The sequence below is a fragment of the Stomoxys calcitrans genome, chromosome 5 (genome assembly GCF_963082655.1).
Source record: "Stomoxys calcitrans chromosome 5, idStoCalc2.1, whole genome shotgun sequence".
Classification (NCBI taxonomy): domain Eukaryota; kingdom Metazoa; phylum Arthropoda; class Insecta; order Diptera; family Muscidae; genus Stomoxys; species Stomoxys calcitrans.
Window position 1 is genome coordinate 106,408,787 of NC_081556.1, and position 18,659 is coordinate 106,427,445.

General features: G+C 39.3%; 1 protein-coding gene across 6 annotated transcripts in view; it reads right to left on the minus strand.

The window, feature by feature from the left end:
* Positions 1 to 464: 464 nt before the first annotated feature.
* Positions 465 to 18,659, minus strand: part of LOC106081034 (G protein alpha q subunit) — an 82,775-nt gene continuing 64,580 nt past the window's right edge. For 3 of the 6 annotated variants that reach the window (XM_059368598.1, XM_059368600.1, XM_059368601.1), the window contains 2 exons: positions 15,578 to 15,685; positions 465 to 633 (listed from right to left, as the gene is read on the minus strand). In XM_059368598.1, the coding sequence (XP_059224581.1) occupies positions 551 to 633; positions 15,578 to 15,685 (191 nt within the window). In that variant the 3' untranslated portion in view covers positions 465 to 550. Of the gene's footprint in view, positions 634 to 7,686; positions 7,921 to 15,577; positions 15,686 to 16,447; positions 16,556 to 18,659 lie in introns of those variants that run through there. The other 3 variants (XM_013242710.2, XM_059368599.1, XM_013242709.2) reach the window with 1 other exon arrangement.

Here is an 18,659-nt window from a genome sequence, read left to right on the forward strand (position 1 = left end):
TTTTTTGACGACAGTTTTTTGTTCTTTTTTTTATACTAAATTGTAGTTTTGACCCAATTTTTTTCTCTTATATTTTCCTCTTGTTTATTCATTATTATTATTATTATAATTTTTTTTTTAATTTTTTTATTTTTATATATAAAGTATATAATTTGTTATAATTAGCGTTATAAAATTGTTTTGTTTTGTTTTTTCTTTCGGTTTTCTTTTTTCTTCATTTATTAATTATTAAATTAGTATTTATTTTTCATAATTTCCTTTTTTCATTTTTTTTTTGTTTGTATTCAAATATTTATTCATTTTTGTTTTTAATTTATTATTATAATTTTATCAGTTTGGATGTTGTTTTGTTTTTGTTTCTTTAAAGAAATCTGGTATTAAATATTTTTGTTGTGGGTTTTTTCTTTTTTTTTTGTTTTATCAATTAAATTTCTTTTCGACTTAATCTGTTGTTGTTGTTGGTTTTTGTGGTTTAGTGAAAAAAGAAGGAATTCATTCATAATTAATAAAATCACAAAATTAGTTCTTTTGTTTTTGTCTAAAGACCCGTTTAGACCAAATTGTATTCCTTTAGATTTGATTGAAGAATCGTATCCTTAACAGCTGCAAACACAAATCGTATGTTCTCCGTATCTAGAATAAGGGTGGGAAAAAGAAAATACATTGACATTAGTTAAAAAAACATAAAATTCTGAAATTTAAATAAAAATCATTATTATGTTCAGACACACACACGCACACATTAATTGGCAAACTTTCCTGTGTTGTCACTTCTTGGGTAATCCAGAAAATCAGTTGGTGGTGACGAAAATCCCAGATGATCGTTTACTACAAACTACAAACTTCTATTAATTGTTAAGCCTATTACTGTGTTGGATTTTTCGCCCAAACATCTGTCAAAGTGCATTATAAAACAAGAAAAAAAGGCATTGAGTTCTGCAGGGCCGAATTTTGGATACCCACCCACCACCTCGGGTATATATGTAAACCACCTTTCGTCATTAGCCGGTAAAAAAATCGGACAATAAATCGAGAGATCGGTCTATATGGCAGCTATATCCAAATTTGCACCTATCTGAGCCAAATTGCGATCTGAGCCAAGAGCCTTTAATGGGCCCAAGATCTTAAATCGAGAGATCGGTCTATATGGCAGCTATTTTCAAATATAGACCGATCTGAACCATACAACACAAGGCTATCGAAAAGCCTAAAATAAGACACTGTCTCAAATTTCGGCGAAATCGGACAATAAATGCGCCTTTTATGGGTTCAAGACCTTAAATCGAGAGATCGGTCTATATGGCAGCTATAAGCGTAAAAAAGCCTCTTGGCGGTGGGCTAAGCACCACCAGAAAATTTTAAAAATTTCATTATTTTCGGCAAAATTAGCTTATTTTACTGCTATTCAAAGGGGCTTAGACACCCCTCCCCCAGGAAGCTGAACTAGCTATGCAAATAATGACAGCTATATCCAAATTTGCACCGATCTGGGCCAACTTGAAAAAAGATTCCGAAGGGCCTAACACAACTCACTGTCCCAAATTTCGCAATTGAACAATAAGTGCGCCTTTTATGGACCTAAGACCTCGAATCGAGGGATTGGTCTTTATGGGCCCAAGACCTTAAATCGAGAGATCGGTCTATATGGCAGCTATATCCAAATCTGGACCGATCTGAACTAAATTGAAAAAAATATGTCGAAGACCTAACACAACTCAATGTCCCAAATTTCCGAAAAATCGGCCAATAAATGCGCTTCTTATAGGTCAAGACTTAAAATCGAGAGATCGGTATATATGGCAGCTATATCCAAATATGGACCGATATGGGTCAAATTGAAAAAAGATTCCGAAGGGCCTAACACAACTCACTGTCCCAAATTTCGGCGAAAACGGGCTATAAATGCGCGAAATTGAACAATAAATGCCCCTTTTATGGGCCCAAGGCCTCAAATCGATCTGGGCCAAATTAAAAAAAAAAATACCGAAGGGCCTAACACAATTCACTGTTTCAAATTTCGCAATCGGACAATATGGGCCCAAGGCCTCAAATCGATCTGGGCCAAATTGAAAAAAAAAAAATACCGAAGGGCCTAACACAATTCACTGTTTCAAATTTCGCAATCGGACAATAATTGCGCCTTTTATGGACCCAAGAACTCGAATCGAGGGATTGGTCTTTATGGGCCCAAGACCTTAAATCGAGAGATCGGTCTATATGGCAGCTATATCCAAATCTGGACCACATTGAAAAAAAATTCCAAAGGGCCTAAAACAACTTAACCGCCAACTTAACCACAATAAATGCGCCTTTTATGGTCCCAAGACCTTAAATCGGGAGATCGGTCTAAATGTCAGCTCTATTCAAATCTGGACCGATCGGGGCCAATTTAAAAAAGGACGTCGAAGGTCCTAACACAACTCACTGTCCCAAATTTAGGCGACATCGGACAATAAATGCGCCTTGTATGGGCTTAAAACCTTAATTCGTGAGTTCGGTCTATATGGCAGCTATATCCAAATCTGGACTGATCTGAGCCAAATTGTAGGGGGAAGTCGAATGCCTTAACACAATGGGCCCAAAACCTTAAATCGAGAGATCGGTTTGTATGGGGCCTAGACTTTAAAGCCAGAGATCAGCCTATATCGCAACTATAACATAATCCTGAGCGATCTGAGCGATACCCAACGTTTGGGTATTTATTGGGTAAATACCTTTTATGCCTTTTTTAGGTATTTATTTGGGTATTTATAATTTAGCAGATATCTTGGGTATAAACAAATTTTGATAATTTCGCATTTTTTGTATATAAACCTGACCTTCTGATCTCATAAAGTCGGATTTTTGTTATACATAGCCGCTATATAGACCGATCTCCAGACTAAGTCTTGAGACAATAAATTGGTAATTTTTTATCCGATATCGATGAAATTTGGCACAGTGAGTTTTGGTAGACCCCGTTTCATTTCTCTGAAGTGCGCTTCAGATCGGACTATATTTGGATATAGCTGCCCTTAGACCGACCACCCGATCTCCCGATATAGGGCATTGAGGCCATAAAAGATCCATTTATTATCCGAATTCGATGAAATTGGCACAGTGTGTTCTGGTAGACCCCTACCCATTCCTGTCAAATGTGGTACAGATAGGATTATATTTGGAAATAGCTCCCATATATACCTATCTCCCGATATTGTGTAATGAGCCTATAAAAGGAGCATTTTTCATTCTATTTTAATGAAACTTGGCACAACGAGTTTCGGTTTCCCTCTAAACCTTTTTGTTGATTATCGTCCAGATGGGACCATATTTGCTTAAAAGCTGTCATATAGCCCGATCTCCCGATATAGAGTATTGAGAAAGGAGCATTTTTCATTTGATTTTGATGAAATTTGAAACAGTGCGATTTGATAGACCTCTACACTTGTTTGTTGAACATCGTCTAGATAGGACCATATTTGGATATATCGGATGAAAAATGCTCGTTTTATAGGTTCAATACTCTATTTCGAGAGATTGGTCTATATGGCATAGGGGTTTACCATTTTATTGCCTCAAGACTTTAAGTCTGGAGATCGGTCTATATAGCGGCTATATATAACTAAAATTCGATTTTATGAGATCAGAAGTTCAAGTTTCAAGTTTCAGGGTTCATAGAATACGAAATCATTAAAAATTTTTTGAAAAATGTTTTTATACCCAAGATATCTGCAAAATTATAAATACCCAGCTTTATACCCAATTTACCGGGTTTATACCCAATTTACCGGGTAAATACCTTTTGGGTATTTACCCATCGTCCATCTCTATTAATGGGCCAAATCGGTCCATGTTTTGATATAGCTGCCATATAAACCAATCTTGGGTTTTGACTTCTTGGGCTTCTCACCCGATTTGGCTGAAATTTGGTATTACTTTTATAAGGTTCATAACCGGATATAGATGTTACATAAACTGATATTGGGTGTTGACTTCTTTAGCTTCTAGAGGGCTCAATCTTATCCGATTTGGCTGAAATTTTTCACACATCGTTGAGGAATAACTTCCAACAACCATACTTGGTCTAAACCTGATATAGCCACCATATAAACCGATCTCCCGATTAGACTTCTTGGGCTTCTACGGGGGCCAATTCTTATCCGATTTGGCTGAAATTTGGTGTTTGGTATTTCTTTCATAAGGTTCATAACCTGATATAGATGCTATATAAACTGATATTGGGTTTTGACTTCTTTAGCTTGTAGAGGGCTCAATTCTAATCCGATTTGGCTGAAATTTTTCACATATCGTTGAGGAATGACTTCCAACAACTGCTCCAATCTGATATAGCCGCCATATAAACCGATCTCCCGATTAGACTTTTTTAGCTTCCAGAGGGCTTGGGCTAATCTCTCAGTTTGACTTTCTGACATATAAACCGATTTCACAATTTGACTTTCTGAGCCTGTAGAGGGCGCAATTATTACTCGATTTGCCTGAAATTTTGGAGCTGGTGTTTTTCTACAGCTTCTAACAGCCGTGACAAGTACGGTCTATATCGGTCAAAATTTTGATATAGCTCATGTATATTCGAAAAAGTCATTCAAAGAACTTGACAAATGCGACCCATGGTGGAGGGTATAAAAGATTCGGCCCAGCCTAATTTGACTGTTTTAATATGTTTTAGCTTTTTTATTTTTTCGGTTTTTAATACGTTTTTGTTGAAAATTGAGAAAATATGCATTTCTCCCGACCCCTCTCCCCACATCTTCTTATATATAAAAATCAATTTGTGTTTGTAGGTTTGTTTGTGTGTTCCTTATAGACTCAAAAACTGCTGAACCAATTTTCTTGAAATTTTCACAGATGGTGCATAATGACCCCGTGGTGAAAATAGGGTACTACATTTTTTGATATCTGGGGGGGGGGGGGGGACCCTCCCCCTTACCCCAATTTTCAGAAACGCCAGATCTCGGAGATGGGTAGTGCGATTTAAGCGAAATATTGTGTGCTCTCATATAGCACCCTAAATATAAAAATTTGGTATCCAAATTTCGGATGGGGTACCTAGGGGGGCTGCCCCACCCTAAAACCTACCACACATATATTTAGACCAATCACGACAATATGGGACTCAAAAGAAAGGTATTTAGGATAAGAAAACGTATCTGATATCCAATTGTCGGACCAAGTGCTAGGGGGGCCACCCCAAGCCCCAAAACACCCCCAAATCGGACATATTTACCGACCATGGCAATATGGGACTCAAATGAAAGATATTTGCGAGTAGAATACGAATCTGATATCCAAATGTGGGATCACGTTTCTGGGGGTCCACCCCTTCCCCAAAATACCCCCCAAACTGGACTTATTTACTGACCATGGGAATATGGGGCTTAAATAAAAGGTATTTGAATGTACAATACGAATTTGGTATGCAAATATCGGACCAAGTGTTTGGGGGGCTGCCTCTCACCAAAAACATCCCCCAAAGGGGACAAATTTACGACCATAGCAATATGGGGCTCAAATGAAAGGTCTTTGGGAGTAAAGCACGACTTTTATATCAATATTCGGGAAAAGTTTCTATGAGGCCGTGCCACCCCCACAACACCACCCAAATAGTATTTCCTGACTATTGCAATATGAGGCTCAAATAAGAGGGTTTCTAAAGTGCAACACAAATCCGATATAAATTTTCAAGGCCAACTCACTGAGTGGCCGCCCATCCCCCTAGCCGGTCATTTTTGCCGACTATGGAAATATGGGGCTCAAATTAAAGGTATGTGAGACCACGTATCTGATATCAACATTTGGTGCCAACTGTCTAGCGGACGTCCCACCACCATAACAACATCCAAATAGGACGCATTTGCTCACCAAGATATTTTGGGTCCTAAAGAGAGTGGAGCTAAATATTCATAGTTTTTAGGGCCAATACCCCAAACCGGACATATTTGCTGACTTTTGCAATAAGAAGTTTAAATGAGATCAGAAAACGAATTGGATATCCAATTTTCAAGGCAATGGCAATATGGGGTTCAAATAAATGATATATAGATATATGAGAATAGAGCAAGTTGCTGATATATTTTTCGGGCTTAGTGTTTGGGGGGCCATCCCAATCTCCAAAACACCCCTTAATCGGGCATATTTACCGACCATGTCAATGTGGAGCTGAAATGAAAGGTATTGGGGGGTAGAGCAAGAATTGATACCCACTTTCGGGACAAATTTTCTGGGGGTCTACCCCTTTCCCAAAATACCCCACAAACAGCAATTTTTTACAGACCATCACAATATGGGGCTCAAATAAAGGTATTTGGGAGTAGAGTACGAATTTGATATCCAAATGTAGGACCATGTATTTAGGGCATCACCCCTTTCCCAAAACACCCCCAAAGGGTTAAAATTTTTCGACCATGCCAATATGTGGCTCAAATGAAAGGTATTTGATATAAGAAAACGAGTTTGATAACCTATTTTGGGGTCATGTGTTTGGGGGACGCCTCATCCTGTAAACTCCTCTTAAGCCAATGACAATATGGGGTCTAAATAAATGGTATTTGAGAGAAGAGCATGATGCAGATATTTTTTCAGGGCCAAGTATCTGGGGGACCACCTCTCCCCCGAAAACACCACTAAATCAGAAATCATGAGAATATCGGGCTGAAATGAAGTATGGGATTCAGATAAAGGCACTTATATTGTTAAACTCTGAGTCAAGTTAGCATGGTATTTCACTAAAAGATCTTCGAAAATAAATATTCCAAGGAAACTTTTGTTCCATATAAAGTAAAAGAAGGCGCGGGCCCGCGTCAACTAGCATAACATAAAAATATAGTACAAAAGAATAATAAAAAACTTAATTTACATACGATATGTGTTGATATATAATGTATTGCGTTGCCCAAAAAGTAATTGCGTTTTTTTTTTTAAAGAAAGTAAATGCATTTTTAATAAAACTTAGAATGAACTTTAATCAAATAGCAGTATTCCATTGCAATAACTTGAAAACGACTGTTCTGTGATATTAGTAATAAGTTTAGACTTTATATACTTCCCTCAAAGTGCAATTATTTATATTATTATATTTTCTGTGTCGTGGTGTCCAGTTTTTATAGTAATATAAGTAATTCAACGAAGATGTAAAATTAATCGTAAGTCTAAATGGAAAAACTAAGCAATACAAAACATATACTTTATACAAGAATACTTTAAACAGGAACTTCAATAAATTCTGTCCTGATGAAGTTGGAAAAAATAACCAACGAAACGTCGAGAGAAAAAATGAAAACGATTTGTTTTATTTAAAAAAATCCTCAACCTGACCAAAAAAGCCCATCAACAAAACAAAAAAAAACATTAAATATTCACATTGGTCATCAAAAACACAAAAACAAATATACTTTTTTTACACTTTTTTTTGTCAACGCCGACTATATGAAAAATCCGCAATTACTTTTTGGGCAACCCAATAGTTGAAATAAATAAAACAACAAATAATTTTGGCATTTATTTATGTTTTTTTTTTCTTTCTTTTTTTTATAATTTTTCTTTTCTGTTAGTACATTATTAAGAAAAAAATTGCATAAAACTATTATGAAAGTAAATAATATATATTTTTTTAATAAATATCCATGGTAGTTAAATTGTATAATTAAATTTCGAACTTCAAGACGAAATTGGGATAAACAAAACCAATCATTTAATGATAAATTTTTGGTGTATTTAAGAAAAAACAAAAGAAAGAACCATAAAGAAAAATGGAAGTAACATTTTTAACAGACTCCGAAGTAGAAAGGTTGATAGAACGCAGCAGTCCAATTGGAATTTTTTTTTGTTTTACCTAATACTCTTAACCCAAATTGAATTCTTTGAGAGCATTTTGCATGATTGTATCTTTTACAGCGCAAAATACAAGCTTAATGTTTTCGGTATCTGTGGAACACATATTCGTATTAGATTTGGCCATTTTTGTGCCATTCCCAATAGAAGAGAAAATAAATTTAAATTTAATTTTTATAAAAGAAAAAGAAATTTAAAAAAGAGAATATAGAAAATATGAAATTAGTTTCAAACAAATTTGAAAAGAAATTGTAATTGGCAACAGTGAAAGCATTTTAAAATAAATTTTGAGAAACTAGCTTCAAATTCAAAGTGATAATGATTGAAAAGTATGAAAATGGAAACTATAGAGAAAATAAATAAGTCTTGACAAAGTACCTTCAATGGTTTATCTGCTCCAAACCCCTCATAATTGTATTGAAATGTTTTATTAATTTATGTCATATACAACAATAATACAAACCCTCAAATAATGTAATGCTTTCAATAATCGCTCATTCACTCATATTCGCATTCAAACACACACTTAAATATATAGAACATTTCCTAAAAATATTGTACAAATGTGCATGGTATTGCTCCGATAGACTTTACTGCGAAAAATGTCGATGTTACTTTTTTATAGGAATGGGGTGTCTGAGAATCAATATTTTCGAACCAAAGACCCTCAAAAGACTATCAGACGCATATTAATAAAAAAACAAGTAAGAGCGTGCTTAGTTCGACCGGGCCTCCACCATGGATCGCATTTGTCGAGCCCTTGCCACGGTATATCTTTTTAGGCAAACAAAGGATAAAAGAAAAAATTTGCTCTGCTATTAGAGCGATATTAAGATATGGTCCGGTTTGGACCACAATTAAAATGTCAGCCAATTCGTTTAAGAATTGCGCCCGTTGGGGGCTCAAGAAGTAAAATTAAGAGATCAATTTATATGGGAGCTGTATCAGGCTATAGACCGATTCAGACCATAATAAACACGTATGTTGATGGTCAAGAGAGGATCCTTCGTATAAAATTTCAGCCAAATATGATAAGAATTGCGCCCTATAGAGGCTCAAGAAGTCAAGACCCGAGATCGGTTTATATGACAGCTATATCAGGTTATGAACCGATTTGAACCATACTTGACACAGTTGTTGAATATCATAACAAAATACTTCGTGCAAAATTTCATTCCAATCGGATAAGAATTGCGCCCTCTAGAGGCTCAAGAAGTCAAGTCCCCAGATCGGTTTATATGGCAGCTATATCAAGTTATGTATCGATTTAGGCCATACTTGGCACAGTTGTTGGATATCATAAGAAAACACTTCGTGCAAAATTTCATTCCAATCGGATAACAATTGCGCCCTCTAGAGGCTCAAAAAGTCAAGACCCAAGATCGTTTTATATGACAGCTATATCAGGTTATGGACCCATTTGAACCATGCTTGGCATAGTGCTGGATACCATAACAAAACACGTCGTCCAAAATTTCATTCCATTCGGATAAGAATTGCTCACTCTAGAGACCTAAGAAGTCAAGACCCAAGATCGGTTTATATGGCAGCTATATCAAAACATGGACCAATTTAAACCATACTTATCGCAGTTGTTGGAAGTGATACCAAAACACCACGTGCAATATTTCAGTCAAATCGGAGCAGAATTGCGCCCTCTAGGACCCAAGATGTCAAGACCCAAGATCGATTTATATGGCAGCTATATGAAAACATGGACCAATGTGGCCCATTTACAATCCCAACCGATCTACACTAATAAGAAGTATTTGTGCAAAATTTCAAGCGGCTAGCTTAACTTCTTCCAAAGTTAGCGTGCTTTCGACAGACAGACGGACGTATATGTCTAGATCGACATAAAATGTCACGACGATCAAAAATATATATACTTTATGGGGTCTCAGACGAATATTTGGAGTAGGTTCAAACAGAATGACGAAATTAGTATACCCCCATCCTATGGTGGAGGGTATAAAAATTTGGACCCAAAATTATCAGCATGGTTACGTAAATGCAAATTTTGCCCATGAACATTCCACTAAGGGACAGGGGCAGACTTTTCACTTATCAATGAGTGCAGTCCGATTCAATTTTAAGCTCAATAATAAGGGGCCTCCTTTTTATAGCAGAGTCCGAGCGGCGTGCCGCAGTGCGACACCTCTTTGGAGAAGAGTTTAACATGGCATAGTACCTCAAAAATGTTGCCAGCATTAGGAGGGGAAAAACACCGTTGAACATTTTTTCTGATGATCTCGCCAGGATTCGAACCCAGGCGTTCAGCGTCATAGGCGGACATGCTAACCTCTGCGCTACGGTGGCCTCCGGTGGCATGCTTACGTAGTAGAAGGGAATTTGGGGGTTTGACGATTTCCTTTTAGAGGACATTTTTGACGTAGAAGGGGTTTATAATAACGTGAGTTCATCAGAAACAGGATAATTGATGTTTTCAGGACCTATCCTTGACGGGTAGAGATGGGTTTCTACCGGGTATATACGCAATGAATACCATTTTTGGATATTTATAATTTTCCAGTGTAAAAACATTTTCCAAAAAAATTTTGATGATTCGTATTCTTTGTATATAAACCGGACCTGCTGATCTCATAAAATCGTATTTTTGTTATATATAGCCGCTCCGCTATATAGACCGATCTCCAGACTTAAAGTCTTGAGGCAATAAATTGGTAACTTTTTATCCGTTTTCGATGAAATTTGGCACAGTGAGTTCTGGTTGTAGGGTAGACCCCTACTCATTTCTGTGAAGTGTGGTTCAGATCGGACTATATTGGGATATAGCCGCCATATAGACCGACCGCCCGATCTCCCCATAAAGGGTAATGAGGCCCTAAAAAGATCCATTTATCAACCGAATTTGATGAAATTTTGCACGGTGTGTTCTGATAGACCCCTAACCATTCCTGGCAAATGTGGTTCAGATCGGACCATATCAGTATATAGCTGTCATATAGACCGACCTTCCGATATAGCATAATGAGCCTATAAAAGAACAATTTTTCATCCTATTTCGATGAAATTTGGCACAGCGAGATCTGGTACCCCTCTAAACCTTTTTGTTGAATATCGTCCAAATCGGACCATATTCGGATATAGCTGCCATATAGACCGATCTCCCGATATAGAGTATTGAGCCCATTAAAGGAGCATTTTTCATCCAATTTTGATGAAAATTGAAACAGTGATTTTTGATAAACCTCTACACCCATGTGTCGAACATCGTCCAGATCGGACCATATTTGGTTTTTCATCCGGATGAAAAAATTCTACTTTTATGGGCTCAATACTCTATATTGGGAGATCGGTCTATATAGCAGCTATATCCAAATATGGTCTGATCTGGAAGATGTTCGACACAAAGGTGTAGAGGTCTTTCAAAACTCACTCTTTCTTATTTCATCAAAATCGGATAAAACATGCTATTTTTATGGGCTCAATACTCTATATCGGGAGATCGGTCTATAAGGCAGCTATATTCAAATATGGTTCGATCTGGACGATATTAAATAAAAGTTTAGAGAGGTGCCAAAATGTACTGTGCCAAATTTCATCCAAATCGGATGAAAAATGCTCCTTTTATGGGCTCAATACTCTATATTGGGAGATAGGTATATATGGCAGCTATATCCAAATATGGCCGGTCTGGATCGCATTTGACAGTAACGGGTAGGGTCTATCAGAACACACTTTGCCAAATTTCATCGATTTTGGGTAATAAATGGATATTTTATAGCCTCAATATCCTATATCGGGAGATTGGGCGGTCCGTCTATAGGGCAGCTATATCTAAATATAGTTCGATCTGAACCACACTTCTTAGAAATGAGTAGGGGTCTTCCAGAACTCACTGTGCAAAATTTCATCAAAATCGGATGAAAAATGGCCAATTTATTGCCTCAAAACTTTAAGTCTGGAGATCGGTCTATGTCGCGGCTATATAAAAATAAAATCCGATTTTATGAGATCAGAAGGTCAGGTTTATATACAAAGAATACGAAATCATTGGAAAATGTTTTTATACCCAGGATATCTGCAAAATTATAATAAATACCCAGCTTTTGGGTATAAATGGGTAAATACCCGGGTATTTCCCAATTTACCGGGTAGATACCTTTTGGGTATTTACCTGGAGCTATTAACCGTATCTGCATGAATGTTGTCTAGGCCCACTTGATCTAGAGGTTATCTTTTGTACATTTGTAAGAGCTGTCAAATGTGACACCAAGTATTTTGGGACACTTGATGGTCGGAATTGTCACTCCGACGACCATCACTTTCATCTCCCCACCCGCTTCATGCGTATCTGTAGTGAACAATGTAACTGAAGATATCTGCCATATCTTCAGATTTCTTGCAGCGAAATATGAGGCAAGTTCGTTTAGGTAGACGTTCATCCTATCGCAGAGGTCAACAACGGATGGGGGCCTGATGCCATGACCGCACAATTGTCTGCATATGATACGATCTCTATGCCCTCTGGAGGGGGTGGAATGGAGGATAGGTAGAGGTTAAACAGTGCCGGAGATATCACCCCACCTTGGGGAACCCCCTGTTTCACTCTACGGTGCTTCGTCTTCTTATCCCTAAATTCCACAAATGACTGGCGACCATACAGACAATTCGCGACCCATCGTTTCAGGCCTGGCTGGAGAGACGTGTTGGCGATGTCCTCAAATAATTTGGCATGGCTGACCGAGTCGAATGCCTTCGATAGGTCCAGTGCCATGAAGACCGTCCACATGGCTTGGGCTGAATGAAGCCACTGCAAATGTGTGCGGTAATGGCATGGAAAGCAATTGTTGTGCTATGCAGTCTTCGAAATCCATGTCGATGCTCGGTGAATCGAAATTCTCCTACGAGGCTCGGGAGGAGTAATGCCTCAAGCGTCTTTGCTACTGGCGAGAGAAGGGAGATTGGTCTTTACGATTCCCCTTTACTCGGATCCTTTCAAGGCTTCAGTAGCGGGATGACTCTGCCCATATTCCAGACATCGGGTACAGTAAGAGTGTTCAAAGACAGGTTGAGGACAGTCGTAAGGTACTCGACTCCAGGTTGATCCCGATTCTTCAGCATCAGTATAGAGATTTCGTCGATACCCAACGCCTTGGATAACTTGGCGCCACGGATGACATTCGTAACTTCGTCCACGGTAAATTGTGGTGGCTGTTCATCGGGTCGGAGACCACGGATACGACGAATAGCTCTGCTTCTTGCCCAGTCACTCTCGGGATGTACGATAAATTGACGGTTGAACAACCCTGGCGTATCTCTTCGGATCAGCCACGGTTACTTCGCCAAAAGTGACTGAGGTCTTGAGAGTGACTCAACAGTAGACCACAGCTTGCCTAAACCGGTGCCTAAGTAACATTGCTCCAAAGTGTTCCAGCCACAAATTCCGCCTATGTTCCTTGACCACCCTGTTTATTTCCAGATTCAGCTTGCTGATTCTTGGGTTAGTTGGGTCCATACAACGAATCCTATCACGCTCGTCTGCGAGTGCTACTGCCTGCGCCGTGAAATAGGGCCACACCTGGGGTATTCGACCGGCTGGTATAAAGCGAGCCGCTGCTGATTTAATGATGTCTCGGAATTCCTCTCAGCCACTAGCACATCCGAGGGGTGTGGCAGTTCACTGAACCGGCGATTGGTATACTCTCTGAAGCCATCCCAAATGACCTTCTTTTGATTGATAAACGTTTGGCGCTCGGAGGTTATGAAGTCGATTGGTCGATCGATGGTGAGAATTATGGGAAGGTGATCTGACCCCAAAGAGATGACGGCTTGCCAGGATACGTCACTCAGGAGATCAGGGGATGCAATGGAAATGTCTGGGGAGCTGCTGCATCTCCTCATAATTCTGATGTGGGCATCCTAATTCACTGCGCAAAACGTGAAGCCTTGAATCTGCTCTGTCAAAGCCATGCCACGCTGGTCGTTACCTAGGGGAGAACGCCATGAAATGTGATGCGCATTAAAGTCCTCTAGAACCAGACGATTATGGCCAGAAGATAGTAACTCAACTATGTATACATAGTCCGACGACGAGGACGACGCTTGTGTCCCACTGCTGGCTATGTTCGCACAGCACCTTGCGACATATTCAGTGTGTGGCCTCACATCACTACTCCCGTAGCCCAGAGCAAGATCGGAAATATACCCACTCCATGCACCGTTTACACCTCACCGACACCGTCCGTTGATGGAGATGGTTCTGGCAAACCGAACAGAACCAGGGTGCGGGTTTCTTTTCAATCCCGGCATGGACCAGTGGCGTGCGGAGCAGGGCACTCCGGGATGTGCCTCTCCCATGACGAAAAAAGGACGAACACATAAACTGAGGCGGCAGCTTTGCCGATGAAGGATTCCATCGGGCCAAACCGGTGCGTACAACCGGCTGCCTTTCGTATTGAGCAGGGCACTCTGGGATGTACCTCTCCCATGACGAAAAAAGGAAGAACATATACACTGAAGCGGCAGCCTTGCCGATGAAGGATTCCATCGGGTCAAACCGGTGCGTACAGCCGGCTGCCTTTCGAAGTGTCCTGCGATACCTCTTAGGACTATGTAATGAGATCCGCAGCTTTTGCACCTACTCATAAGCATGTGGCTTATCCAGAATCAAAAAAAATTCTATCTGGTACTTATCTAAGAATTGTATGACTGTGCCTGTCCTCCACTTCTAATGACACCCCCTTAATGACAACACACACAGCTTCTTAGCATCGAAATGCCTCTTTATCCTTTGAACTACCAAGTGTGGGACAGTTTCCATTGACCTCCACATAGCATAGACATGTTGTCTGTACTTGAGAAAATCCCTCGTTATCCTCTTCCTTCTTACTTACAGCCGCAGTGACTGCATAACGCTCAAACTGTAGGGATAGGGTCGGATATTTAGAATAGTCTCCTGAGCCTCCTTCTTTCTTATAGACGTAGTGGGTGCTTCACGCTTAAACTGTAAAGCTATGGGTCGGATATTTAGAATAGTCTCCAGAGCTCTAGTGGCCGTTATATTGGGTTGCCCAAAAAGTAATTGCGGATTTTTCATATAGCCGGCGTTGACAAATTTGTTCACAGCTTGTGACTCTGTAATTGCATTCTTTCTTCTGTCAGTTATCAGCTGTTACTTTTAGCTTGCTTTAGAAGAAAAGTGTAAAAAAAGTATATTTGATTAAAGTTCATTATAAGTTTTATTAAAAATGCATTTACTTTCTTTTAAAAAATCCGCAATTACTTTTTGGGCAACCCAATATATGTAAGTCTGTTTTCAGACTTGAGTATGAATATAGCTCTGCAATTCTGGCGACGTATCCTTTTACAAAGTCTACGGATCTACTTCTCAATATCACCATCCTTCCTGATTGTTGTTGTAGCCACATGTGGGGGTAGCGATCCTTGGCAAGTTCTCTTTGGAGAGCAAGGTCGTTTCAGTGCATAGACCCGATGCCTGGTCACCCTGGCCAATTAAGTAAATAATAATTGCTTTCATCTGCATTAATAAAGGTGCCGACAGATGAGACAACATAGTAAGCCGGCCATCTGTTATTCAGGTTACCAATCTAACTCGAAGTTATATTTTACATAATGTCTGAAGGATTGGTCTCGATTTTGTCAAATTATTTACTCGTGGGTAGGAAATTTAAACACCATGCACATTTGTACTTAAAAAAAAAAAAATCATGGAACTATTTCCTGAAAATCAGAGTCATTATTTTGCTGAAACACAAACACTTACCTGTAGCACATGTGAAATGAGAATAAATAATTTTCTCTGAATCTGGATTTAGATCCACAAACATACGTAATATAAATTCTCGGGCGGCTATGGCATCTCTTTGTGGACCTGTAGAAAAGTTTTAGCGATACATGGAATACAAAACAAAATTAAAGCCATCAAAGTTATCTAGCAAAGTTTATACTTAAGCTTACTTATATACGCTCATAAAAATACTAATAATCAACTAGCAATAGTAAATTGTGAAAATTTAACACCCATTTATGATGATGAACTAACTACAATCCATTGACCAAATGTTTAAGCTGTTTAAGGGTGTTTTATTTCGTTTCTATTGAAAAACCTGTAGCTGTAGTAAAATGAGAATAACATTGACGTTCTGGATCCGGATTGGCCGAAAGATATTTTTTTAGAATAAATTGTTTGGCAGCGGCGTGATCACATTTCGGACCTTGGGCAAAATTTGGAATATTTAATTTTGTGGAAAATAAAAATAAAATTATTTTATTTTTATAAATGTATAACCAAAAAATTATAGTCTTAAGTTTAACACTATTGCAATGTTCCATCGGTAGTCTTTTTAGAGCTTAAACTCTAAAAAATTAAACATTTCCATTTTTTATGGAATTTTATTGCCGGGCTGCTACTATGACCATGACCAACCTCCCTTAACATGTAGTTTTCGTTTTGAATTGGACCCCAAACTTCAATGAGCTTATTTATAACTTTTATATGTTATTTTTTTTAATGATTTGATTTTGTGTGAAATTTACTGTGAAACGATTCCGTGACAATCTACCATGTAATATAAGGCCAATTTCAGATTTTGTCCAGCTCTAGCCTTTTTATTTTATGTTTTTAATAAATAACCTGTGGCTGTAGTAAAATGGGAATAACATTGACGTTCTGGATCTGGATTGGCTGAGAGATATTTCTTTAAAACAAATTGTTTAGCAGCGGCATGATCGCATTTGGGTCCTTCATGCATAAGAATATAGTTTGAGCCAGTGTTTTGGTTGGTCAATAATGTCAAGTAAATAAATATTTAATATGATTATCAGTTAGTGATGAATATTAAATGATGTATAAAAAAGGATAAGGGCAATGTTTCAGTAAGCCGATACTGAATAGTACAACATAAGTTTCTTCCATTACCATTTGCCTTGATAATTTGCAATGTATTTGTATGTTGTATCTCAATCTATGCCTAAGAGAGCTTGAAGTTGGACAAAGAGTTCTTGTAAATCATTGGCTACCTTAAATAGGGTTGAACGTTTAAGTGAAGAAAGGTTTCTTTGGGATGGGTTAAGAATAGTTGTAGCCCCCTCCCCAGAAAAGAGCTAGCTACGCTAATGGTTGTACCCTTATGTGGACTAGAGGTCAAAGCTTGGTCCAATGCTATATAATTTATAACGAAGAGTTTTCCCACCTAACGAGAATTCGAACTGCTAAATATTGACCAAATCGATAGCCATATGTGGTTACACCCTTCAAAAATACCCACAAAAAGGGCTGGCTACGCTAATGGTTGTACCCTTATGTGGACTAGAGGTCAAAGCTTGGTCCAATGCTATATAATTTATAACGAAGAGTTTTCCCACCTAACGAGAATTCAAACTGCTGAATATTGGCCAAATCGATAGCGATATGTGGTTACGTCCTTCAAAAGTAACTAAAATCGGGCGAAACCCTAATGTGCAAGATATACTGAAAACTGTGACGAGGAAAGACAGCAGGATTCGTTTTCGCCTACAGCTTAGGTTAAGAATAATGAGTTGAAATAATCACGTGGCAGATTGTCTACCAGCCGGATTGACCAAATGAACTATCTGACCATAATCGTCTGATTCTAGAGGACTTTAATGCGCATCACATTTCATGGCACTGTCCCCTAGGTAAAGACCAGCGGGGCATAGCTTTGGCAGAGCAGATTGAAGGCTCCACGTTTTGTACGGTGAATGAAGATGCCCCCACTAGGATTACGAGAAGGTGTAGCATTTCCATTACATCCCCTGATCTCCTGAGTGTTGTATCCTAGGGTCAGACCACTTCCCCATAATTCTCACCATCGACCGACCACCTGACTTTAAAACATTTTAGCACCGGACGTTTATCAATCAGAAGAAGGCCGATTGGACTGGCTTCAAAGAGTCACCATTCGCCGCTTCAATGAACTGACGCCCCCCTTGAATGTGCTAGTTGTCGAGAGGAATTCCGAGGCATAATTAACGCAGCAGCCGCTCGCTTTATACCAGCCGGTCGAATACCCCAAGTGCGGCCCAATTTCCCGGCGCAGGCATTGATGGAATTCACTAAACCCAGAATCAGTGAGCTGAATCTGGAAATAAATGGGGTAGTCATCGAACATAGACGGAATTTGGAACACTTGGAGCAATGTAGCTTTGGCACCGGTTTAGGCAAGTTGTGGTCTACTGTTAAGTCACTCTCCACCCCCGGTAGACGGGATGACAGGACCTCAGACACTTGGCAACGTAACCGTGACTGATCCGAAGAGATGCGCCAGGTTGTTCAACCGTCAATTAATTGTGCATCCCGAGAGTGACAGGGCAAGGGGGAGAGCCATTCATCGTATCTGTGGTCTCCGAGCCGATGGACAGCCATCACAATTTACCGTGGGCCATCACAATCCCATTGCAGCCGGTTGTACGTACCGGATTGACCCGATGAAACCCTTCATCGGCAAGGGCTGCCGCCTCAATGCACGCGTTCGTTTTTTTTTCGTCATGGGAGAGGCACATCTCGGAGTGCCTTCTCCGCAAGTTTCTGGTCCGTGCCGGGATTGAAAAGAACCCCGGAACCTGGTTCTGTTCGGTTTGCCAGTACCGCCTCCATCATCGGTCGGTGTCAGTGAGATGTAACCGGTGCATAGAGTGGGTGCATTTTCGATCTTGCTCTGGCCGTACATCACTACGGGAGTATAGTCATACTGAATATGTTGCAAGGTGCTTTGCGAATATAGACAGGAAGGGGTCACAAGCGTCGTCGTTGTCGGACTATGTGACCCCCCGAACTCTCCCGTACGGCAATATACGTAACAGCAGCATCCTAGCCCCAATATTCC